Below are 26,310 nucleotides of genomic sequence, written 5' to 3'. Positions count from 1 at the left end.
AAACCATTAGTTAATTAGACCACAGACCCCTATTTGGTAGAAGTTTGTCCCCGGGACCCCTATCTGAGAGTCCTGAATATGCATGCAGTTATACATGATCTCATTGTGTTAACTTTGAGTGAATGAAATATATTCATTCATATCCAAATAAAATCAGAACTATGCAAAAATACACATAACATAGGGTTCTTTACTGTCACTTTACACAAGGTAATTGACCTACCTCAAGCCCCACCCTCTTTTCTTGATCCTCTAATCACAACTGTTGCTTCCCCACAGGTGTCTTTCTGCACATCCCTCCTAGATACACTTGATTTTCTACAGTCTATGATACACATACATGTAGTCCCATACACACATGCATTTCATTAAAGGTCCAAGCAAAGGGTTGCTGACAGTGCAGCGCCCCAGGAGCAGTTTGGGGGTTCAGTCAGTGTCTTGCTCAAAGGTGCTTTGGCAGAGATGGTGGGCAGCGTGCAATACCAGCCACCCTCCTGTTGATGCAGAGGATTGAACCAGTGACCTTTCAGTTACCGGTCTGCCTCTGTACTACTAGGTCACCCCCCCCCCCCAGAAAAACACAGGCAATACAAAATATGACCATATATTTCACAGACAATACAAAATATAATCATACGTATATTTGGGAGAGTTACTGATCAGTATGCTTTCCAGAATGTCAATGAAAATGTCAGGACTGGGTACATTAAGATGGCAGCCTATTGGATGAATGTAATTTACACTTTGAATGCCGTGTGTTGTCGTCTTATCAGACCCCCGTTGAGTGCCGACGACGTGTATTGTCGTTTGATTTTTTATTAGCGATCTGAATTCATATTTCATCAACCGAGTCTCCCGTTGGTACAGCAGACCCTCTCAGATGGGAAAATACCGCCCCCTATCGTCTATCCCTGTGTAACTGCAGGTCATTCGATTATACTGCTGGATCTGTGGAGGTGGCTCCACTGTGCTGGCAAGCCGTCTGATGAACATGGAAGTGATCGCGAGTTGGAATGCAGCGTGGAATATATATTTACAGCAGCCAATAATCAATCAATAAACGCGATCGATATTTGGAATGGCGATCAGGAATTGGAATAATCTTTTTGGAGAACATCTGATCTAAGGTAAGGAGTCTATGTTACCAGTCTTGGGGTAATCAGAGCTGTATTCACTGAGATATCAGCATGTGCCATGTGTGTGTGTGTGTGTGTGTGTGTGTGTGTGTGTGTGTGTGTGTGTGTGTGTGTGTGTGTGTGTGTGTGTGTGTGTGTATGTGATGTTGAGGAAATGAGAGAATAGATTTTTCAGCCCGCCTCTATAGCGTGCATAAGTACTATCGATAATCTAGCGTTTATTTGAAAACGATTCATAAATAAGCCGACAAATGACAACGTGTCTAGTGTATTTGAGAATATTCCAATAAATGGCGTTTATGGGGGAATCTTTCTATTTTCCCGGAAATTTTCGAGAGAACGATAGCTTTTCGAAATGCTATAAAAAAGATATGAACCGATTAAAAAACAATCCGTTTCGACAATGTTGACTGCAAACAAGTCATTGATAAGCGACGGGCAGATTAGACACATAGCCATAATTTAAAACATAGATTATGCGTTTTTAACGCTAACATTGAAGTGGATGATGGTATTCAAGGGGGTAAAAAGGTAAACAAGGCCAGCACTGATAGTGCTAACCAGCCCACAGTACAACATGCTCCCAGCGTTGGCTCTCAGAACTCTTTAAAACTCACATTTACACCTCAAACTGCGTACATTATAACTTAAGTTTACTCAACATAAAGTCATGTCACATTTAATGTTCTCCAAATATAATCTTGTTTAGTAAGTAACTTTTGTTTGTTGTTGCCGCCATCTTTACTTGGAAAGAAAAAAAATTTATACAGTGCAATGCATTGTGGGTCATATTTGGGGCTGAAGTGAACAGATTTGATCACTTGCTCCAGCCTGCTTCTTAGGGTTGAGGGTGTACTTGACCTGCATCATTTAGCCTATGGATGGACCGACACTTTGTGATGTGAGAAAAACAGCATCTGGTTTCGATGGGAATTCCCTGAGGGCTCAAGGGGACAAAGATTGCATGAATGGGATCCAACCAGTGAGTGTTTACAGCCCCCTTCAGTCCAATGTTCCACTCTGGTCCTTTGGAATGCCAAGTTTTCTACCCAGCTCCTCAATTTGCTTGACCAGGAACTGCTTGTCACGACCCTCCTGTTAACCAGAGACCCAAACTGCATTAGTAACAGCATGAAAGGAATTATGAGGCAACCAATTCGGCCTATTTAAGATTTTCTTTTTAATTTAAAGTAGAATAATAAACAGTGTAGCTAACCATCTTTACAGTACACTTAAGAAGTAACTAGGATAATAAACTATGTAGCTAACCATCTTTACAGTACTCTTAAGAAGTAACTAGGATAACAAACTGTGTAGCTAACCATCTTTACAGTACACTTAAGAAGTAACTAGGATAATAAACTGTGTAGCTAACCATCTTTACAGTACTCTTAAGAAGTAGCTAGGATAACAAACTGTGTAGCTAACCATCTTTACAGTACACTTAAGAAGTAACTAGGATAATAAACTATGTAGCTAACCATCTTTACAGTACACTTGAGCAAATGCTTGTAACTCACCAGTGTCAGTTGAGTTCTTAGCAGGGCAACACTTTTTCCATAAACTGCGGCCAAGGCTGTGAAATAACACAACACCACGCTGTTTGGGAGAGAGGAGTAGGGTTTACAGCACAAGATAAGAAAAGATATTCCTTTATTGATCCCCCTTGGGCAAATTCAGGCTCATAGCAGCATGGGGGAGGGGGGAGGGGAGGTACAGGTATGGGCATGGTAATAGTAGAAAGAGAAAGAATATAGGCAATAAAATGTTATCTGAATATAAAAGAGAAAAGAGAAACAGTAAGAATATGAGAAAAGTAAACAGTGTAATCAAGTGCAGATGAGGGTCCCTATCAGTTATATTATACGTTACAATAAATATGGGCAATAAATAATTAGAATCTGAATATTATACTATGAGTAAGAGTAAAAGTAAACAATATACACAGGTGCATGGGAGGTGCAGGTGCAATGTAGCCTGTAACTATATACTCATACTTCAATACAGAGAACACACTTAATCACTCACCAAGATACAGTGAACAGAGGAATGGAGAATGCTTGGGAGCCGATAAAGAAGAGAAACTCCTGTGTAGTTTGAGACAGACTATAGAAGGAGGCTGGAACGGTTGACCACATGGTGGAGGAGAAACGGAAGGGCCCACAGCTCATAGATGGATGCATCCTGAGTGAGGAGGACAGTTTGATACAACTTCAACTTCTACCATTACTAGTTCACACACCACAACTACAGTATATTGCGGAACACATAATCTGTAATGGTTGTTGTTGTTGTGTGATTTTGGGCAGTAGGCTATGTGGTGATTGATTGATTGATTGATTGAAAACTTTATTAACAGATTGCAGAATGGGTACAATACAGTACAGCTCAATACACACAATTGTTAAGGGGATGCAGACCAGAGAAAGACTTTCGTCTTGTTTACATCAGGGTCCCCCATTTTCAATTCATCAGGACATATATGACATACATGACATACAGATAGACAGTACTGCTACATCTATACATTTATGACATACCAGATTTGCAAATACAGTACTGTTTGTGATACAGAAGGAGTCAAGAAAAGGGAGTATATACATTTGACGTAGAAACTGTACATTGGAGGAGGTTGGGTGGGGGGGGTTGGGTACACTGGGATATTGACAACCATACTGGGTAATCTACATTGGAGGTGGTTGGGGGGGGGGGGGGGGGGGCACACTGTATAAACAAGTAATACTGTACATTGAGGGGGGGGGGGGGGGAGACACTGTACAATCAAACAAAATTGTACATTGGACTATTGACAAAACCATACTAGGTAAATGACTGTACATTGGAGGGGGTTGGGTTAGGATATTTACAGGGGCCAGTGTTGAATTGCAGTCTCCCGTAGGTGTCCCTTGAGAGAGGTTTTGAAAGTGGGTAGTGATCCACATTCCTTTACAGCTTTGGGTAGCAATGGACACTTGGTGGACACTCACCAAGCCATACTGTAGATCATAACAGCCAGAGCCAGGCCCCAGCCGAGCAGCAGCACCGCCAGGAAGACGATGGTGGAGGTGGTGGAGCGAAATGTCTTCATCGCAGGACGGCAGTTATGAAACAGTGTGATCTGAATGAATGAATGAATGAAAACGTTATTTAACAGATTGCAGAATGGGTCCAATACAGTACGGCTCAATACACACAATTGTTACGGGGATGCAGACCAGAGAAAGACGTTTGTCTTGTTTACATCAGGGTCCCCCATTTTCAATTCATAGTGATAGAAGAGGTACCAATAGTATAGTTTAGATACATTAAGAGTTAAAATTGTATATTGTAGGGTGGTGTATATAGGAACCAGTTTAGTTTCTCAGGAACTTAGCATGTCTTTTTTTTTTACCATGCATATCTTGTGTCTTACCTATTTTATTTTTTCTGTTTATTTCTTTCTATGCCTATTTTTATTATTGTATTTTGCACAATCAATGCATGCATGACCACCCACATTTCACTGTATGCCCTGGTATGTATGTGACAAATAAACCTCTTGATTCTTGAAGAGGAGGAAAAGTACAGTTAACAGTACAACGGCCAAATACATCCGAGGAGGACTGTCTTACACTGTGCAGAAACGTAGAATATACTGTATATCTTTACCTTCTTGCAGTAGAAGAGGATGACAAACTTGATGGTGTTGATGAAAGGCAGCAGAGGGCAGAAGAGTGCTCCGGTCCAAACAACAGTCTGGCCGTACACCAGGCCCAGCACGTTGGGGGGGACCAGGAATTCCTGGCGACCCACCCACTGAACCAGCTTATTGGAGAACCTGTCCACCACCATCCTGGCACAAAGTCACAACTGGACTATGAGTAGCAGATCTCAATGGGATCCATATTTAAATACACTACTTGCAACAGATTTGGTGCAGCCTTTTTTGTTACATGTTAAGTTAATGATGAGAAATTGGCCTCTGGTCATTTAGTAGAATATGGATGGTATACTGGAAAACCCCTCCCACCCCTCAATGCCAGGATGAGGAGCACGTTCAGCCATAGGCTTATCCCCCTGCGACACACCACACAAACCTTAGACTTATCCCCCCACGACACCAGACACCCCACAAACCACCTCGGCCAGTCTTTCATGCCAGTAGCCATCAGTCTCCACAACCGTGGGCATGGACTGCTGCCAATTGCTGGAGAGCTAATGGCTGGTGAACTTGAGAACTGTTAGGACTATCTGGCTCTTAATAATAAACACTGCATGGACATGGTTTGATTGATTGATTGATTGATTGATTGATTGATTGATTGATTGAAAACTTTATTAACAGATTGCAGAATGGGTACAATACAGTACGGCTCAATACACACAATTGTTAAGGGTATGCAGACCAGAGAAAGACTTTCGTCTTGTTTACATCAGGGTCCCCCATTTTCAATTCATCATCAACATTTATGACATACACGACATACAGATGTACAGTACTGTTACATCCAGACATTTATGACATACAAGATATACAAATATACAGTACTGTTTAAGAGACAGAGTTTCTAAAAGAGAATATATACATTTGAGGGGGAAGAAACTGTACATTGGAGGGGGTTGGGTGGGGGGGGGTTTGGACATTTACCAGGGCCAGTTTCGAATTGCAGCCTCCCGTAGGTACTCTTTGATGGTGCAGTGTGTTACTGCCCCCCCCCCCCCATGCTGCTATGACACTGCTGAATTTCCCCAAGGGCATTAATAAAAGAGCACACTTGACAAAAAGATAAATGAATACCCCTTTCTTTAACCTATTTGGTCATGTTGTACCTGCGTGGGAACTCCACCAGAATGAGAACAGCCAGGGTGATGAGGAGATCAAACAGGGCTAGCTTGTACATCTCCTGGCCAACACGTGTCTCCCAGCACTACACACACACACACACACACACACACACACACACACACACACACACACACACACACACACACACACATACACACACACACACACACACACACACACATACACACACACACACACACACACACACACACACACACATACACACACACGATAATGGGAAATAAGATAAAAAAAATATTCTTTCATCATCTCCTTCCTTGACCCTGATGATTTTCCTAGCAATTTTTTTTTAATTTTGATCTACTTTTTCTCCCCATTTTCTATTTGTCTCCCTTCCCCAATTTCGTATAGTCCAATTCTACCCTCCCCTGTCTCGAACGCTGTTAGGCCATGCCTCCCACAAGCCGGCTGCAATGTGGACGAAGCCTTGCATCACGTGTCCCCTCCGGTACTCGAGGAGGCAGCCGTCGCATCTTTTCACCTGCACAGCGCGATCTCTCAGCGGCGAGGGTCTGCGTGGGAGGGACACGCCGCCCTCGTCGCTTCCTGATTCTACTGCGCAGGCGCACCAACCGACCTGTAGGAGTCGCTGTCCACAACGTCCGATCCCCACCCACCAGCTTCCCACCAATTGTATTAGTATGAACGACCAACCAAGCTGGTAGCAACGCAGAGAGCTGGGCTCGAACCCAGCGTCTCCTGCGTTGGTGGCGAGCGCCTTGCCCACTGCGCCACCTAGCCGCCTAGCTACATTTTTTTATTGATTATATTATTATTATTATTATCATCATTATTTTATTATTATTATTATTATTATTATTATTATTATTATTATTATTATTATTATTATTATTATTATTATTATTATTATTATTATTATTATTATTATTATTATTATTATTATTATTATTATTATTATTATTATTATTATTATATAATAATAATAATAATAATAATAATAATTATTATTATTATTATTATTATTATTATTATTATTATTATTATTATTATTATTATTATTATTATTATTATTATTATTATTATTATTATTATTATTATTATTATTATTATTATTATTATTATTATTATTATTATTATTATTATTATTATTATTATTATTATTATTATTATTATTCTTTCACTGTATTTCTCTACCAAACTATTGCCTGGCCATCCCTCTTGGGGGGTTCTCTCATTGAATTACCCTTCTGAGGTTTCTTTCCTTTTTTCTTTCCCGCAGAGACATATAATATAATGTATATGTCTATATAAATAAACCTGACTTGACTTTACCTGACGATAAGACTTGGTGAACTTGTCTGACACACACCCTTCATCCCGTTTGAACCTATACTATACCATGTTTTAAAGATCAGTGCCAGAGAAGGGAAGGTGAAGAGAAGGGAACTGTTGTTAAGATAATTAAGGCATGCTTGGGGACAGCTAAATAATTACTGGATAGGCTTCATAGTTGTATTGGCACAAGCGACAGTCCCCAGGGCCTTCGGCGCCTCCTCCACAGGTGATCTGGCTCCACAGGGTGAAGAGGAGAACTCCCAAGCTGATCATACGCAGGAACACTGCCCTGAACATGACAGAAAAAGTATGGAATAATGAAGATGTTAATGCTGGGTCACCAAATTCTGATCCTAGATTACATTTACATTTTGTCATTTAGCTGACGCTTTTATCCAAAGCGACTTACAAGTGTTGTACAACAAGACAGCAGGAAGGGTACAACTCTATCAGCTGAGTAACAATGTTCATCAAAGTGTTGAGTGCTAGGCTAAGTGTAGGTTAGTATATTAAAAAACACTTTGGCGACCAAAGTCCCGCGGCGATTTATAGTCCAGAGGACCGAGCGTTGTCAACAAACCGATGTACTTTCTAACAGCTATATATATACTTTATAGTATTGCTATCTGTCCATTCTCATTGTCACTTGAGTGCATAAACCGTGCCTTCATAATGGCTTAAAGAAAATAAAAATCCATCGGTTGGTTGTCATTTTATAGCGCTGTGAATATAAGGTTTATCGCAGTTTTCGCCTCGTCTTTTTTCTGGGGAGCTAGATAATAGGCTAAAGGCTAGTCACGTTATATCAAACGCCATTTCTGCTGTATATATACGAATGAAATAAAACAAACTGCGTAGCATCCGGACTATTACAGAGCATCTATGGATGAAATGGGCGGCGGGGGGACGCCGATTACTATTATTGATTAGCAATACAGTGTGCGTTCAAGTAGCCATTTTCACTGATCGATCACGTTGCGTTTTAAAACAATGTCCAATCCAGCTGTAATTTGGGGGAATAGTATCCTACCGTCAGCCCATAAGATCGCCGGCAGCATTTCGTCATTAGTCATCGGAATCTGGTAGATCGATATGTCCATTGGCTGATCATAAATCCCATTATTCCAGGCTGAAATCTGCGTTCGGTAACGTGATCAAAGATGGAGTATGTTCGGCTGGGATCGAGGCTCATATGAAACGCCCACAGACAGTAAAACTTATTTTTTTCAATCGCCCTCAATGATACTGCAGTGGAGCGATGGCGCCCGTAAGCGGATCTGGCCGGTATTGCATGTTTCGAAAATCAAATATGCGGGTAGGTCCTGCAAGTCGATCTGGGACGTTAATAGCGTTATTAATATGGAATAAAACAATAACAACTTGCCACAAGTTAACTCGTGGCTCTGGTCCACAACGCATGGCACCGTAACACGTATAAACTCGTGGCTGGTCCTTAAAGTGCATGACAGTAAGGTTAGTTAGGGTTAGAGGTTTCTTTTTTTATTATATATATTTTTTTATTTCAGATGATTGAAGAAGTGCGTCTTTAGTCGATGGCAAAAGATTGGGCGGGTTTCGGCTGTCCTAACTGTGGTGGGAAGTTCGTTCCACCATTGTGGGGCTAGGACCGAGAATAGGAGACTTCTCTTTGATGACCCTCCCGGAGCTCGGATAGGAGTAGGTCTGAGGCGGCCAGAAGATGCAGAGCGTAGGGGTCTTGAGGGTGTGTAGTTAGAGACCATTGACCGGAGGTAGGCAGGAGCCATTCCCTTCACTGCACGATATGCCAGGTCGAGGGCCTTGAAGCGGATTCGTGCAGCAATGGGGAGCCAGTGCAGGTGCCTGAGAAGTGGGGTGACATGGGTTGACTTCCGTAGGTTTGAGATCAGGCGGGCCGCTTCGTTCTGAATGAGTTGAAGAGGCTTGGTGACAGTGGTCGGAAGGCCAGCAAGCAGTGCATTGCAGTAGTCGAGGCAGGAGATGACTGTTGATTGGACGAGGAGTTGGGTGACTCGAAAGTCATGGAAACATTTTTCTACGAACAGGTCGAAAAGTACCTAGCGGGAAAAAAAATCTAATCTACGAATTCCAATCTGGCTTCAGAACATCCCACTCCACTGACACATGCCTTCTCTATTTGAACAACCACATCAAACAAGAGGTGGACGCGGGCAAATACTGCGGCATGGTCATGCTGGACCTAGAAAAGGCCTTTGACACTGTCAATCACTACATTCTGATTGAGCTAAAAGCAATTGGTTTTGATAAGTCTATCAGTGAGCTGGATGCAATCCTACCTTGAGGGGAGAGAACAGATGGTGGAGGTAAACGGTACCCTATCCCCCCCCCCCTCACAGTGAGCTGTGGTGTTCCACAAGGAAGCATACTAGGACCGCTACTGTTCCTAATTTATGCAAATGACATGTCGTCAGCTTGTGACTGCAACTTGTTCTTGTTCGCGGACGACTCAGCCCTGCTGGTCTCTGACAAGAACAAGTTACAGGTTGAAAAAACCCTCAGCTCAGAACTCGGCAGAATCTGCACCTGGCTCGCTGATAACAAACTATCATTACACCTGGGTAAAACAGAGTCCATTCTCTTCGGATAAAATAACAAACTCAGCAAGACCGACGGCTTCTCAATTACAGTGGGTGACAATATTGTCACAAGGAAAGATGAAATTACATACCTAGGTTCCATCCTAGAGGCAAATCTTTCCTGTGACAAAATGGCATCCAATGTAATAAAAAAAAGTCAACCAACGAACTAGATTCTTGTACCGGATCTCCTCTCTGGTAAACAAGAATACCCTGAAGACTCTGGTAGGAGCACTCATTCAAGGGTACTACGACAATGCTTGCACCTCATGGTACCAAAGCACCTCAAAGGCGCTAAAAACAAGATTACAAATATCACAAAACAAACTGGTCAGACTACTACTTGACCTTACTCCTAGAACCACCTCACCCCTGCCCACTTTGACTACCTAGGATGGCTTAGAGTAGACGACAGAGTACAGCAACTTGCAATGGGCCTGGTCTACAAGATACACTACACGACTAAGGTACCCATGTACATGTCAAAATACTTCCCAAAGGTCAGTGAATACCACAACCACAACACCAGAGGGAGCTCCACAAATCATGTTAAACCCAGATTCGGCACAAACAAGGGACTAAACACGTTTCGTAATTATGCCACATCAATGTGGAACGCCCTACCCAAAGCTGTAAAGGAATGTGAATCACTACCCACTTTCAAAACCACTCTCAAAGAACACCTACGGGAGACTGCAATTCGAAACTGGCCCCTGTAAATGTCCTAACCCAACCCCCTCCAATGTACAGTAAATGTCCTAACCCAATAATACACGAGACCCTCTTCTTGGAACCAAGTATGGTTTCGTCGATATTCCAATGTACAGTTTTGCTTGTACAGTTGTACAGTTTCCCCCACCGCCTACCCACCCCCCCCCCCACCCAAACACCTCCAATGTACAGCCCCCCCCCCCACCCCACCTACCCAACCTCCTCCAATGTACAGTTTCTACGTCAAATGTATATACTCTCTTTTTTAGACTCTTTTTGTATCACAAACAGTACTGTATTTGTAAATCTGGTATGTCATAAATGTATAGATGTAGCAGTACTGTCTATCTGTATGTCGTGTATGTCATATATGTTATGATGAATTGAAAATGGGGGACCCTGATGTAAACAAGAACGTCTTTCTCTGGTCTGCATCCCCTTAACAATTGTGTGTATTGAGCTGTACTGTATTGTACCCATTCTTCAATCTGTTAATAAAGTTTTCAATCAATCAATCAATCAATCAATCAATCAAGCTTCTTTTGTCAGGAAGGGGCGGATCCTTCTGGCGTTGCTCAGGAGGAATCAGCAGGTTCTGGTTGTCGCTGCGATGTGAGCGGAGAAGTTCAACTGGTCGTCAAGGACAACACCAAGGTTCTTGGCGGTCGGGGACGCAGTCACAGTTGCATTCTCGACTGTGATGGAAAGGTCGGTCAGGGGGGAGGATTTGGTCGGCAGGTGAAGCAATTCTGTTTTGCTTAGGTTCAGTTTGAGGTGGTTGGTCATCATCCAGGCAGAGATGTCAAACAGACAGGCAGAGATCCGCTCAGAGACGTGGATATCTGAGGGAGGGAAGGAGAGGAAGCGTTGAGTATCATCGGCATAACAATGATACGAGAAGGCATGAGACGTGATAATGTTACCCAGAGATTTAGTGTAGAGGGAGAAGAGAATGGGCCAAGGACCGAGCCCTGGGGGACACCCGTCCGCAGGGGGCGGGTGGCAGACAGGGTCCCTCTCCATGACACTTGGTAGGAGCGGTCGTTGAGGTATGATGTCAGCCATGTCAGTGCAGAGCCAGCCACTCCCATTCCTGCGAGGGACGCGAGGAGGATCTGATGGTTGACTGTGTCGAAGGCTGCAGATAGGTCTAGGAGAATCAGGACAGAGGAGAGGCCTTTCACTTTTGCTAAGTGAAGGGCCTCTGTGACCGCAATGAGGGCTGTTTCTGTGGAGTGACCAGTCCTGAAGCCTGACTGATTAGGGTCTAGGAGGTCATTCTGTAAGAGATAATCAGTGAGTTGGTTGGATACAGCACGTTCAAGTGTTTTAGAAAGGAAGGAGAGAAGAGAGACAGGACGATAGTTGCCTATGACGGTGGGGTAACGGGTTCATGGTTGTTTTTTTTATGAGCGGTGTGACTTGTTTTAGGGAGGTGGGGACCACCCCAGAGTATATCACTCAAATAAACATACAAACCTTACCTAACACTTAACCCTTGTCCAATTGAGGACTGAATTGATCCCCATGTGCAACCGAGGACTGACAAAATTTCCACTCTTACTAATATTCCTATCCTTGTGGGGACATTTTCCCTCTCAACAGTTTAGGCCTCTCTCTCTCTCTCTCTCTCTCTCTCTCTCTCTCTCTCACACACACATACACCATACACTCACCCTCCCACACGCACACACACACACACACACACACACACACACACACACACACACACACACACACACACACACACACACACACACACACACACACACACACACACACACACACACACACACACACACACACACACACACACACACACACACACACACACACACACACACACACACACACACACACACCTCAACAGTGCTACTATGACAGTGGTGCTGGGAGTGTATCCCTCTAGCTGGGCGACCTGGTCACAGAGTGAAGGCACCAGGAAGTTCCCAGCGGTGATGACCATGGAAGGCAGGTACTCAAATATCAAACCCAGGAACCCCTCCACCTCATTCTTACTCTGTTCAGTAAAAATAGGATACAAAAGGTCAAGGTTCAGACAGAAAAGACCCCGAGACCTGAGGTCAACAGGTTAATGACAATTAACAAACCCAAAGGGATACAACCCCAGGTCACACATTTGATGTCAGGGACCCCCAAATAGATAGACATTAGGCAAGAATCTGAGAAGATTCTTATTGTTGGATATGATTGAGTACACACACTGTATGTACGCACACACTGTTGGTGGGGACATTACAGTGGAGAGTTAATCCCCTGATCAGAATAATCATCAATCGCAGTACATTCTCTTAGTGTGGTAACTAAACAATTTCATAATTTTGCTAGAACCTCCTCAAGGACCTCCGAGGGTCCCTCGACCTCAAATTGGGAACGATGGTCTAAGAACATAAAGAAAGGTCTTGGCTGACCTGGCTAAACTCACTGGTCTAAAGAACATAAAGAAAGGTCTTGGCTGACCTGGCTAAACTCACTGGTCTACGAACATAAAGAAAGGTCTTGGCTGATCTGGCTAAACTCACTGGTCTACGAACATAAAGAAAGGTCTTGGCTGACCTGGCTAAACTCACTGGTCTAAAGACCATAAAGAAAGGTCTTGGCTGACTTGGCTAAACTCACTGGTCTAAGAACATAAAGAAAGGTCTTGGCTGACCTGGCTAAACTCACTGGTCTAAAGACCATAAAGAAAGGTCTTGGCTGATCTGGCTAAACTCACTGGTCTACGAACATAAAGAAAGGTCTTGGCTGATCTGGCTAAACTCACTGGTCTAAAGAACATAAAGAAAGGTCTTGGCTGACCTGGCTAAACTCACTGGTCTACGAACATAAAGAAAGGTCTTGGCTGACCTGGCTAAACTCACTGGTCTAAAGAACATAAAGAAAGGTCTTGGCTGATCTGGCTAAACTCACTGGTCTAAAGAACATAAAGAAAGGTCTTGGCTGACCTGGCTAAACTCACTGGTCTAAAGAACATAAAGAAAGGTCTTGGCTGACCTGGCTAAACTCACTGGTCTAAAGAACATAAAGAAAGGTCTTGGCTGATCTGGCTAAACTCACTGGTCTAAAGAACATAAAGAAAGGTCTTGGCTGATCTGGCTAAACTCACTGGTCTAAAGAACATAAAGAAAGGTCTTGGCTGATCTGGCTAAACTCACTGGTCTAAAGAACATAAAGAAAGGTCTTGGCTGACCTGGCTGAACACTGTGGCCATGAAGATGCCGTAGAAGGCTGCTGTAATGAGACCCAAAGAGAAAAAAGCCAGAACTATACGAAGTGAGTATATGCCTATTTTCTGACACAAAGTCAGAGAGGCTGCCTTTTTCTTTATCCTCTCCTCCTCCAGGTCCACCTGACAAGTAGAGAGAGAGAGAGAGAGAGAGAGAGAGAGAGAGAGAGAGAGAGAGAGAGAGAGAGAGACACACACACACAGAGAGACAGAGCGACAGAGAGACAGAGAGACAGAGAGACAGAGAGACAGAGAGACAGAAAAACAGACAGAATAAGCAACCCTTTGTTTTTAGTGGCCACAAAGGTTGAGAACTGTTAACCTAGGACATCACAAACTGTAACAGTGGTGGCAGACACAACATCTGGCAGACATCGCTCTTCTCCACATCACAGTCCAACCTGCTAAGTAGGGCAGATCCCCTCTGACCTGTAGCTGGTAGCGGATGTTGTTCTGTTTCAGTTTGGTTGCTCTGTCTCCCCGGCAACCATAGTCCCAGCCAGTGAACACTATCTTGCTGTAACTGCCGACAGTACCGCCTCCCGTCGCCACAGCAACACAAACTGCAGTCCCCATGCTGTACAAGTATAACCAATCAGGGAGGAGGAAATACACACAACAGGTCAGTTGACTGAGTTCTTGGTTCAGAGGTGGTTTCAAAATGTCATCCTGTTAATGTCATGTATTGACCAGAGTATACATTGAAACAGCCCTTACAAAAAAGTATCATGGTATTCCACATTTTCTTTTATGGTATTTCCTTTTTTTTAATCCACTTGTTCTCCTTATTTTTCTTTTTCTCCCATCCCAATTTCGTATTGCCAATTCTCCCCTCCCCTGTCTTGAACGTTGCTAGACTATGCCTCCCACTGGTCGGCTGTAGTGAGGATAGAAGCCTTGCATCACGTGTCCCCTCCGGTACACGAGGAGGCAGCCTGTAGCATTTTTTCACCAGACAGCGTGGACTCTCAGTGGCGAGGAGTAACACGTGGGAGGCTCACGCTGCCCCCGATACTTCCTGTCTCTGCTGTGCAGGCGTCACCCAACCGACCTGTAGGAGTCGCTGTCCACAACGTCCAATCCCCACCCATCGACTTCCACCCGCTGACTCTGTCAATTGAGATAGTATGATGACTGGCCCAAGCCGCAGGCAACTCTGACACCGGGATTCGAGACCGGAGTCTCTTGCATTGGTGACGAGCGCAATCTCGGCTACGCCACCCAGCCGCCCTGTGTTATGGTATTTCCATAATTTTTCGGTCACTACAAAAATGGTAGTAATACCATGATATTACCATCAGTATCATGGTTTAAATTGGATAATACGATGGTATTATTTAAGTACAAAATGTATACCATGGTGATACATGACTTTTACCATGGCAGTACCATAGTAGATTATTTATACAACAGAATGGTAACCATGGTAAAACTGAAATTACCATCAAACTACCAACTTTTTCTGTAAGGGAGGGAACTAAACTGCAGGTGTCAAACTGTGCAGCTGTGACTCAGGTTGATACTGCATGTTTAAAAGTGTGTGAGTGTGTGTGTTTGTTCAGGAACTGACCGTGCAATGATACAGATGAAACAGAAGGCAACGTAGAATATTCCTGTGAAGAGGTAGGCCAGTGGGATGTTGTAGGAGAAGTCACTGCTGTCTATCATCGTGTTGTTGTAGTAGCCGTAGAAGAGGTAGGAATACTCCATGAAGCCCTGAGCACAGTGGAAGTCAACGTTCCATTCACAGATGTAGATACAATTAGATTAGATTCAAGCTAAACAAGTACAGTACAACGAAAAGAGCTTTGGCATCCAACCAGAGTGCAAATGTAGCAGTAAAGTGCAACAGTAATATACAATGTACAGGTGATTAAACTGGTTACAAAATATACAAATGAGTACTACTGAGTGTAGTGCTAATCAGATGTATGTACAGAGTTGTAGTATAATATGTACAGTGATACAGGTGTAAAGGCAGTATGGTAGTAAGTCATACTGTCCAGCAGCATAACTAGTAAGAGTAGGATATGTAGGCTACATATACTGTATATAGTATCTACATGTATGTAAAAGGACTATATGCAGGTAAATACAGACAGGTGTGGATAGATATATATATACGGTGAGAATGAATATATGGTATACGTATACAGCATTTTTACAAAGCTAATGGTTATTTGTAGGATGTGGTCTATAGGAAGTAAGTATATTGTTAGATTTTGATTAATCAGCCAGTATCACCTCTCATCTGTTGGCTTGCGTAGTTCTGCGTTGTGTTTATTTCTTTGACGTCTTCTCATACTGGCTGTACAATCTTTGTCATTCCCCTTTAATGCAATCCGTAAACCTAAGAATTCGACACTGGACGTCACAGCGTAGTACCTTTCTTGGAATCGTTGTTTATTACATAAACAAAAGCCTCAGATGTTACCCATTTCGTATTGTCCTTGAAAAGTCTTTGATGGAACACTAAATTCATTATTCTATCGTCCCTTCTGCTAGCTGCTTCTGTTAGTCCAATGGTGGTTGAGGCCTCGTCGTTGGCCAAAACCCTTCTTTGTTAGCCGAAGCTAGCCCCCTCCCACCACCCTCTAGTCTCTCTCTCCACGTCTGCTCGTATACGCTGTGTCCTGTTCTAACTCACACGCGGAAGAAAACTCACATTATAATAATCATCATCATCATCATTATCATCTCGGCATAGCAAATGACAGGCCCGCCCCTCTCCTCGTTCCTATGTGACGCGCTGTCTTTGACCACAGCTATTTGACCCAGATCACTATAGCAACGGCAATGTTGATACTAACTTACCCCAAACAAACGCTGTGGCTATCAGCTGGTGATGACAACAGCACAGCCTCATCTGCAGGTCGTTAATTAGCTCCTACCACACGCTAAACGTCCAAAGCCTGTCTGCACTTTCAACCCTTATCAAGATGAAGGTATGACCTTCAAGCCACTCACACCCTGCTCGCCGTGGAGACACACTGTCGGCTGACACACTCTCTCTCTCTGCTTCTGTGTTGCTCTCAGATGGCTATAAGCAGTGCTGTCATCCACCTACATTATGTACATTTTGTTTACATTATATACACTGAAAAACCTCGAGATCCTTCAATATAGAGGGGTTATATGCAGGTATATTGAGACAAATATGGATATATATATGTTGTAAATACAAGAATAAATATATATAAATGTAAATATGAATATGGGTATATACAGCACTGTCGTACATGCTATCATACAGAGTATATGGGTAGACTATAGTATGAGGTGGGTAGTTCAGGGTATTATGTACACAGGATACAGTTTCATTTACGTTATGTAAATCGTGAGCGACAGAGTATTGAGCGACGGCTCAGGGACATGATGTCGAACCCCGAGACTAAAGATGACAGGATCACAACATAAACCACGAGGAACGGAGGAACCAACGCCTGTATGTTTTTTTTGCGTACTCATGCTCTCTGCCTCAAATCTACAGCAGGTCAATTGCTGTCACTCACCCTTCCAGAGAGCAGATCGAGGAGGTAATTGTAGAACACCACCAATCCTTGAGGACTAGGATCATAAAACATACATTCCTCTGGACCTGAGAAGAATGACAGATCACACTTTAGATTCTCTACACATATACATCACTGCTTAATGCCCAGCAGGCAGCACATATAATTTATTTAGCTGTTTTCTCCCAATCTCTGAACTCGATGGACAGGTTGTTGTTTGGCTGCTAGCCACTAACACTGACGAAAGAGCTTTTGCTTCGAAACATGTTTGTTCAAGGCTGCGATTAAAACATTTTTGAATCTGAGAGCGCTGGTCCGGCTTCCTCCTGCTTTTTTCTATTTAATCTTCGGGATTTCAGCACCCAGTGTCAGATACCGAGAGCGCGGTCTATCTTGACTTTCAGGTTGTTGTTTATGAATGTTTTTTTTTATCAAATCTTTTTTATTTTCCTTTTTTACATGAAACAAAAAACAGCACATCACAGTCACCACAATAACAAACAAAACATCACCGGACAGACACAGCAACAATAATAATAATAATAATAATAATAATAATAATAATAATAATAATAATAATAATAATAATAATAATAATAATAATAATAATAATAATAATAATAATAATAATAATAATAATAATAATAATACAATAATGATAAAAAATACAAATACAAAAATGTAATACTGACAAGACACCTAATAATCCAATGAAAAAATAAAAAGGTTGTTTATGAATGTTATGACCTTTATAAACTATTCAAATCAGTAAGAATGACAGAGAATACAGTAGTCTCACAGATTGGCTGTGGCAAAAGCTGAATGCAAGGCTATGGCATGCACATGGTTCCAAAGGCAAGGGGTCCCTAACCAGTGGTGGAAAGTAACTAAGTATTTTTACTCAAGTACTGTACTTAAAGGAAAACTCCAACATTTTGGAAGGCAAGGGGTCCCTAACCAGTGGTGGAAAGTAACTAAGTATTTTTACTCAAGTACTGTACTTAAAGGAAAACTCCAACATTTTGGGAAATTAGCTTATTTAGCTTATTCCCTGGAGTTAGACAAGAAGATACATACCTTTTTCATCTCTCTGCATGCATTGGGCTTAGGGAACACCTGGACCGTTAGCCTAGCTTAGTTTCATCACTGGAAGTGGGGCAGACATCTAGCCTAGTTCACTACAGTCAGGAAATATACTCCAAATACAATCAAAATGCAACTCCCAAACGTTCCTGTAAACATGTTGTGACCTGTGTATTTACCACGTCTCCCAGTCACACAAGTCACACAAGGCTCCCAGTCACACAAGTCACACGAGTCTCCCAGTCACACAAGTCTCCCAGACACACAAGTCTCCCAGTCACATGAGTCTCCCAGTCACACAAGTCTCCCAGTCACACAAGTCTCCAAGTCACACAAGTCACACAAGTCTCCAATCACACAAGTCTCCCAGTCACACAAGTCTCCAAGTCACACAAGTCTCCCAGTCACATGAGTCCCAGTCACACAAGTCTCCAAGTCACACAAGTCTCCCAGTCACACAAGTCTCCCAGTCACACAAGTCTCCAAGTCACACAAGTCACACGAGTCTCCCAGTCACACAAGTCTCCCAGTCACACAAGTCTCCAAGTCACACAAGTCACACAAGTCTCCCAGTCACACAAGTCTCCCAGTCACACAAGTATTCAAGTCACACAAATCACACAAGTCTCCCAGTCACACAAGTCTCCCAGTCACACAAGTCTCCAAGTCACACAAGTCACATGAGTCTCCCAGTCACACAAGTCTCCAAGTCACACAAGTCACATGAGTCTCCCAGTCACACAAGTCTCCCAGTCACACAAGTCTCCAAGTCACACAAGTCACACGAGTCTCCCAGTCACACAAGTCACACGAGTCTCCCAGTCACACAAGTCTCCAAGTCACACAAGTCACACAAGTCTCCAAGTCACACAAGTCTCCCAGTCACACAAGTCTCCCAGTCACACAAGTCTCCGAGTCACACGAGTCTCCCAGTCACACAAGTCTCAGAGTCACACGAGTCTCCCAGTCACACAAGTCTCCCAGTCACACAAGTCTCCCAGTCACACAAGTCTCCGAGTCACACGAGTCTCCCCGTCACACAAGTCTCCCAGTCACACAAGTCTCCAAGTCACACGAGTCTCCCAGTCACACAAGTCTCCCAGTCACACAAGTCTCCCAGTCACACAAGTCTCCCAGTCACACAAGTCTCCAAGTCACACAAGTCACACAAGTCTCCCAGTCACACAAGTCTCCCAGTCACACAAGTCTCCCAGACACACAAGTCTCCAAGTCACATGAGTCTCCCAGTCACACAAGTCACATGAGTCTCCCAGTCACACAAGTGACTTGGACACTTGTGTGACTGGGAGATTTGTGTGACTGGGAGATTCATGTGCCTGGGAGACTTGTGTGTCTGGGAGACTTGTGTGACTGGGAGACTTGTGTGACTGGGACTCGTGTGACTTGGAGACTCGTGTGACTTGTGTGACTGGGAGATGTGGTAAATACACAGGTCACAACATGTTTACAGGAACGTTTGGGAGTTGTATTTGGAGTATATTTCCTGACTGTAGTGAACTAGGCTAAATGTCTGCCCCACTTCCAGTGATGAAGCTAAGCTAGGCTAACGGTCCAGGCGTTCCCTAAGCTCAATTCATGCAGAGAGACGAAAAAGGTATGTATCTTCTTGTCTAACTCCAGGGAAGATGTTAAATAAGCTAATTTCCCAAAATGTTGGAGTTTTCCTTTAAGTACAATTTCAAGCTACTTGTACTTTATGTGAGTATTTTCATTTTAGGGAATTTTATACTTTTACTCCACTACATTTCAAGGGGAATATTGTAATTTTTACTCCACTACATTTATCTGAACCCATCAGTTACTTACTAGTTACTTTGAAGAAAAGGATTTTGCATAGAAAACACAATAGACAAAATAAAAAAATTATAAAAAAAAAAGATATTATACTTTCACATTTGAAGCCTGTCAACTTCAAGATGACGTAATCAGAGCAGCATAACTGGACCATATACCACTTTAACATAACCTATAGAGGTCAATGGCTACACAAACGTCATATAGAATGTGTACTTTTACTTTAGATACTTAAGTACATTCAATAGCAAATACTTCTCTACTTTTACTTAAGTAAAATTTTAATGGAGGACTTTAACTTTTACCAGAGTTCTCATTTATCTGAGTATTTCTACTTTTATTTAAGTAAAGGAACTGTGTACTTCTTCCACCACTGTCCCTAACCCGGACGCGTGAATACTTTGGGCAGCCGAAGAGTGCTTCCGCGTTCGAGTTTTGCGCTCTGATTGGCCAGGTCATGTGACATGTGCGCCAATCGTGGGACAGCAAGTTCTGCGCCTATTTCCGGGTCTAACAGCCTGCAAACTACCTGGCATTCTATCGCCATGCTCTAAGACAAACTCTAACCATAACCAACTTCGAACAAGCGCCTAAGCTTAACCAGTGTAGAAACTTGCGGTCCCACGATTGGGCGTACATGTCACATGACCAGAAATGACCTGGCCAATCAGAGAGGCGGAAACACTCTTCAGCTGCCCAAAGTATTCAGGCAACCCGGACGCAATCCTTTGGGCAAAATCAGTCTCTGTTCTGCACCCTTGAACATTTCTAAAGGGAACACAGCTGCTACAACTCTTTTTTCTTTAAATTTTATTTCCCACTTATTCCAACCCCCACCCCCTCCTCCTAAGATAGACCTGTTGCTAGGATACTGTTGCAGGGGACAGTGAGAAAGCATGTATGAGTTATATCAAAGAGCACTGAGCAGAATTAATATCAGAATCGGCTGACATGGACTGGGATGCAGATTGAATATAGCTTTAGCATCACCATTTAGCAATTAAGCGCCAGCCAATCAAATACCATGAAAATATACCCCCCCCCCCCCCCCCCCCCCCCCCCCTCCACATTGAGTGAATACATATTTAACCTCACTTGTCTTATTGAAACATACTGTAGCCTGCATGTGTCTTCATTACCGGTAGTGTTGACAGGGCTGGTATGGACAGTTCTGAACACGATGCCGGGGATGAGGACAAAGCCGGCAATCAGCAGGAAGGACATCAAGTTGAGGATCACCAGGAACCGCAGGAACAGGAAGTAAGACTCCACACCACCTCCAAAGTTACCTGTTAAAATCAAGGACCATGGTTGAGGTGAAACGGTATAGCTGATTCAAACCATATTCGCAAAAAGATATTTAAATTCAGTGGATGATCGCTCGAGTTGAAACAGGGGTATCAGTTCTCCAGTAACATCAACTTGCATATTTAGAAGGATAATCTCAAATCATTATTTATTGACAGGGTTATTTATGCTTGGGGCATGTGAATAGAATCCGTATGCATGTGACTGTGAACATAAATAATATATCTACATAATGCACCAAAACGCCTCATCGGCGGCCCGTTGAGATAACTGGTACACACGACGGACACACACACCTCCAATCTTGTTCAAGGACCTTCTCCAAAGTGTAAAGAAGGCGAGGAGTCCTCTGGCGTTGCTTCTGAACCTGCCGAGGGATTTGGCCCGGCTCTTTCTCCAAGACTGCCAGCTGGTGGTCACCACAGGGACCTGCATCTGTTGCACCTGCCTGGAAGCCACAACAGAGGCCTGAGGGTTGCTTCCCAAAGAGGATGTCTATGGCATTTCTGCTCTATTAAATCATATACATTTTATAGAGAGAGAGACAGGGAAGGCATATTTCAGAGGCCAACAATTCCATCACAAGTCACAACTCACAAGTAGATATTCCTATTCAACGGAATAGGAAATAGGGCAACATTCTGAACTTACCCTTTAACGCCAGTGCACACCAGGACCAAAAGTACATTAACCTGCGAGATTTGTACTTTGTACTTTGTAGGTCTGCATTTTAAATGTAAGGAGTAAAAAGTATGTTTTTTTCTCTCTGAAATGTAATTGAGTAAAAGTACAAGTATAAAAAACCTAATAATACTTGAGTAAAGTACAAATCCCCAAAACTGTACTTAAGTATTGTAACGAAGTACAATTACTCAAGTACTTTACACCCCTGCTCGTACCATACAGCTTTTTTCAAGGCCATGTGCATAGGAAGGCTTCTGAGGTCACGGGGTCCGGACCCTTCATCCTCCTCCACAGGGGCTGAGTTCCAGTTGAACTGAGGGGCATTCTGATTGGACACGATGGATGGAACCCTTCGTAACCTCAGTGACTGCTGGGCACCGTGGCGGCTGTCGCCTTGGGAAATCAACACAATGAGTGACAGGGATCAGTCAACAACAAGTGTGTAAACTTAAGACAATACAGAACATTTCAGAAAACTGTTTCTGTGAGATTAAGGCAGAGGAGGAGAAAGTATACACACCAACGCCAGCTCAACAAACTAAATAGACATCGATTTGAACAAATATACCTCATAAATACATGTACGCGTGTAATTGCACAGGTAAGAAAACAGACCACACCCTCACTGCGAAGACACACAGCTTACCTGTCACAGCGGAGCCTTGGCTCGGTACCTCACTGGTCATCGCTCTGATACAATAGGATTCTGGCAACCTTCATAAGACTGTCCTGTGTTACCACAGCTTACACGACCACCTCCGAATTCACCCAGACTATGAGACAACAGACAACTTGTAATAAGGAAATGCTCCCTATCCAGGAAGCTCTCTCTCTCTCTTTCTCCTCTGCTCTCTCCCATGGACTTTAACCCCTATGGAAATTACCATGCAGATACTTCCTTGATCACTTGTCTTAACCCGTTATCATCACCTGCTGGTTTAGCATCCATTCACAACTCACACTGCAGTAACCAACACATGCTAAAATACTAGCTGGGTATAGCACACAAACTGTATGCAATGATTATAGTAATAGTTACTTTGATACGTGATGTTACAGTAAAGATTAATTTGGTGAACTTTGTCTACTTGGGGGGGGGGGGGGGGGAGTATTTTAATATGTGTTTAGTTAGCACAATTATTCACCAGCTGCTTAAGCTCTTTCGTGATAGAGTTATCATGTAACTGAGGTGAGTTAGTGATAGAGTCATCATGTAACTGAGGTGAGTTAGTGATAGAGTTATCATGTAACTGAGGTGAGTAAGTGATAGAGTTATCATGTAACTGAGGTGAGTTAGTGATAGAGTCATCATGTAACTGAGGTGAGTTAGTGATAGAGTCATCATGTAACTGGGATGAGTTAGTGATAGAGTTATCATGTAACTGAGGTGAGTAAGTGATAGAGTCATCATGTAACTGGGATGAGTTAGTGATAGAGTTATCATGTAACTGAGGAGGTGAGTTAGTGATAGAGTTATCATGTAACTGAGGAGGTGAGTTAGTGATAGAGTCATCATGTAACTGAGGTGAGTTAGTGATAGAGTCATCATGTAACTGAGGTGAGTTAGTGATAGAGTTATCATGTAACTGAGGTGAGTAAGTGATAGAGTTATCATGTAACTGGGATGAGTAAGTGATAGACTCATCATGTAACTGGGATGAGTTAGTGATAGAGTTATCATGTAACTGAGGTGAGTAAGTGATAGAGTCATCATGTAACTGGGATGAGTTAGTGATAGAGTTATCATGTAACTGAGGAGGTGAGTTAGTGATAGAGTTATCATGTAACTGAGGAGGTGAGTTAGTGATAGAGTCATCATGTAACTGAGGTGAGTTAGTGATAGAGTCATCATGTAACTGAGGTGAGTTAGTGATAGAGTTATCATGTAACTGAGGTGAGTAAGTGATAGAGTCATCATGTAACTGGGATGAGTTAGTGATAGAGTTATCATGTAACTGAGGAGGTGAGTTAGTGATAGAGTTATCATGTAACTGAGGAGGTGAGTTAGTGATAGAGTTATCATGTAACTGAGGTGAGTTAGTGATAGAGTCATCATGTAACTGAGGTGAGTTAGTGATAGAGTTATCATGTAACTGAGGTGAGTAAGTGATAGAGTTATCATGTAACTGGGATGAGTTAGTGATAGAGTTATCATGTAACTGAGGAGGTGAGTTAGTGATAGCGTGTTATATTACATCTGGCTCGTGTAGCGTGATGAATTCTGCGTTGTGTCTGGTGTGAGGTGGACGTAGACACTCAGACAATGGTACCCATTTGATGATGTTTATTGCCTGTTAAGCACAACAGCACGCACACAAGACACGACGGCGTTATTGGCCATTATCAGTGTGCACTCCACCTGATATTGTCAAACAGAATGCCGAGTTTAGTACACGAACGTACTGTTGCTGTTTTACCCAGGCGAATTAATGTCATTGCACAACAGGGTATTTCAATAGCAAAACAAGTTATACAAAGCATTTAAATCCCATATTAAGTAAACGAACGCTCATACCTCTGGCTCTCATGCTGCACATACACAAAGAGAGCGAGCACCTCCCACCGGCGTGTCTCTCGTCGACAAACCGGCGAAACCATTCTATACATTAGTTGAACGTATTTACAATACAACACTTGTTCAATGGAAAGATATCTTATCTTCTCTAAACCCATTATAAAGGACCCAAACAGTATTTCGTTTGTGGAATTGGTAACTCAATGTGAGGGAATTAATATACAGTAGTAAACCAGACACCCCTCCAAAACCTAGAATGGACTCGGTGCAGGTTGGTCCACGTTGATCCACTTTTGTTCCTTCAAAATAAGAGTGTTTCTGTTTTGACCCACATATTTAAGATCAAAGATACCAGTTTCTGTCCATGATACTAGCATAACCACTTCACTCTGCTACATACTCCCCCACTGACTTATGCCAGATCATGGACAGTGTTCCCTTCAATCAGCTCAACAGCGTAAGTATAAACCAAAGAAACAGAAAATTAAATAAAAAATTACAACAAGTCAACGTGTCACCTGTAACTCAATGTATTCCCTTCATTCCAGACCTAGAAAATAGGTCGACCAGCTCAAAAGCTATCCGATAAAGGATCAGGAAAAATAAAGGGTAGCTAATCCCTTATCCAACCACAGGCAAAAAAACATGCCATGTACATATTTATACCACGGAATACACCAAAATTACCAAATCATGTCTAGTGCAATAGACAACCGTAACCACCAGTATGACTCAAAGAAAATCAAACAGCAAAATCAATGAAAGAAAAGAAAAAAAAATTCCAGTAATAAAAATAATTACTCAAAAGAAAACAAAAAAAATTGTATCATCTTCTAGGATGACAGCAGAGCCCTGACTTGTACTGCCATCGTCTGAATGAGCCTGTTAACTGGCCTGATTAGTCTCCCCCGCCTAGTGTAAACCCCTTGAGGTGGCTCAACTACACTTGGTGTGACATCGACAATGGCTGATTCAGGTTCACTCACTGGTACCAATAAGGATGCATTACAAGGGGCCTCCTCCGAAGCAATCATGTCTCCAGTAAATGATTCCACAGTTGTCGTGTCTGACGACTGATCACTATCCTGATAAACAATTACAGAGTATGACTCCTCTGATTCAACATCTGCATCTGGTCCCTCCTCCCAAAAGTGGCGTGGTTTCTTCAGTTTACACTCCTGCTCCTCACCACTATGTGACTCAAGTGCAATATTATGATGTTCATCACTACTCATGCTCCCCACCTGCTCCTCTGCTGGCTCTGATACACCCATCCCTGTCGTGGTATCTACTACTCTCTCCACACTGGACTCGGGAAGATGAGCAACCCACCGGGCAGTTCTCAGCTCATCCTGATCAGAATCATCTGTCATTTCCTCACTCGGACCAGTGCCAGGAATAGACACCTCAATCTCTGGCTCGTCCCATGACGGCAGAGGCAGGAAATTGACGGGCATAATCAAGTTCCTATGAACAGTCTTAATCCTCCCTGTGACAGGATGACGGATACTGTATATGTTCAGCCCACTGTTTTTACACACTACAGTATAGACGGCACTC

General features: G+C 42.9%; 1 protein-coding gene across 1 annotated transcript; it reads right to left on the bottom strand.

Annotated features, from left to right (window-relative positions):
• Positions 1-1,201: 1,201 nt before the first annotated feature.
• Positions 1,202-23,019, bottom strand: tmc4 (transmembrane channel-like 4). Its single transcript, XM_084335670.1, has 16 exons — positions 22,882-23,019; positions 22,451-22,628; positions 21,848-21,999; positions 21,383-21,532; positions 17,346-17,431; positions 15,404-15,549; positions 14,263-14,410; positions 13,798-13,956; positions 12,449-12,606; positions 7,438-7,567; positions 5,946-6,043; positions 4,785-4,968; positions 4,124-4,254; positions 3,165-3,320; positions 2,657-2,735; positions 1,202-2,231 (listed from the first exon to the last, which is right to left on the bottom strand). Exons 1-16 carry the CDS (start codon positions 22,919-22,921, stop codon positions 2,139-2,141), a joined length of 2,088 nt encoding a protein of 695 aa, XP_084191796.1. The 5' UTR covers positions 22,922-23,019; the 3' UTR covers positions 1,202-2,138.
• Between the last annotated feature and the right edge of the window lie 3,291 nt (positions 23,020-26,310).

The sequence above is a fragment of the Notolepis coatsorum genome (assembly GCF_963971535.1).
Source record: "Notolepis coatsorum genome assembly, chromosome: 19".
NCBI lineage: Eukaryota > Metazoa > Chordata > Actinopteri > Aulopiformes > Paralepididae > Notolepis > Notolepis coatsorum.
This window is presented reverse-complemented; position numbering and strand designations above follow the sequence as displayed.

Excerpts from the sequence above, each read along its gene's own strand:
- tmc4 (XM_084335670.1), bottom strand. The coding sequence starts at position 22,921 with ATGACCAGTGAGGTACCGAGCCAAGGCTCCGCTGTGACAG. Across the intron at positions 13,957-14,262 it reads ACATCCGCTACCAGCTACAG|GTGGACCTGGAGGAGGAGAG; the intron begins GTCAGAGGGGAT and ends TCTACTTGTCAG. Across the intron at positions 7,568-12,448 it reads GTCATAGTAGCACTGTTGAG|GGCAGTGTTCCTGCGTATGA; the intron begins GTGTGTGTGTGT and ends TGTCATGTTCAG.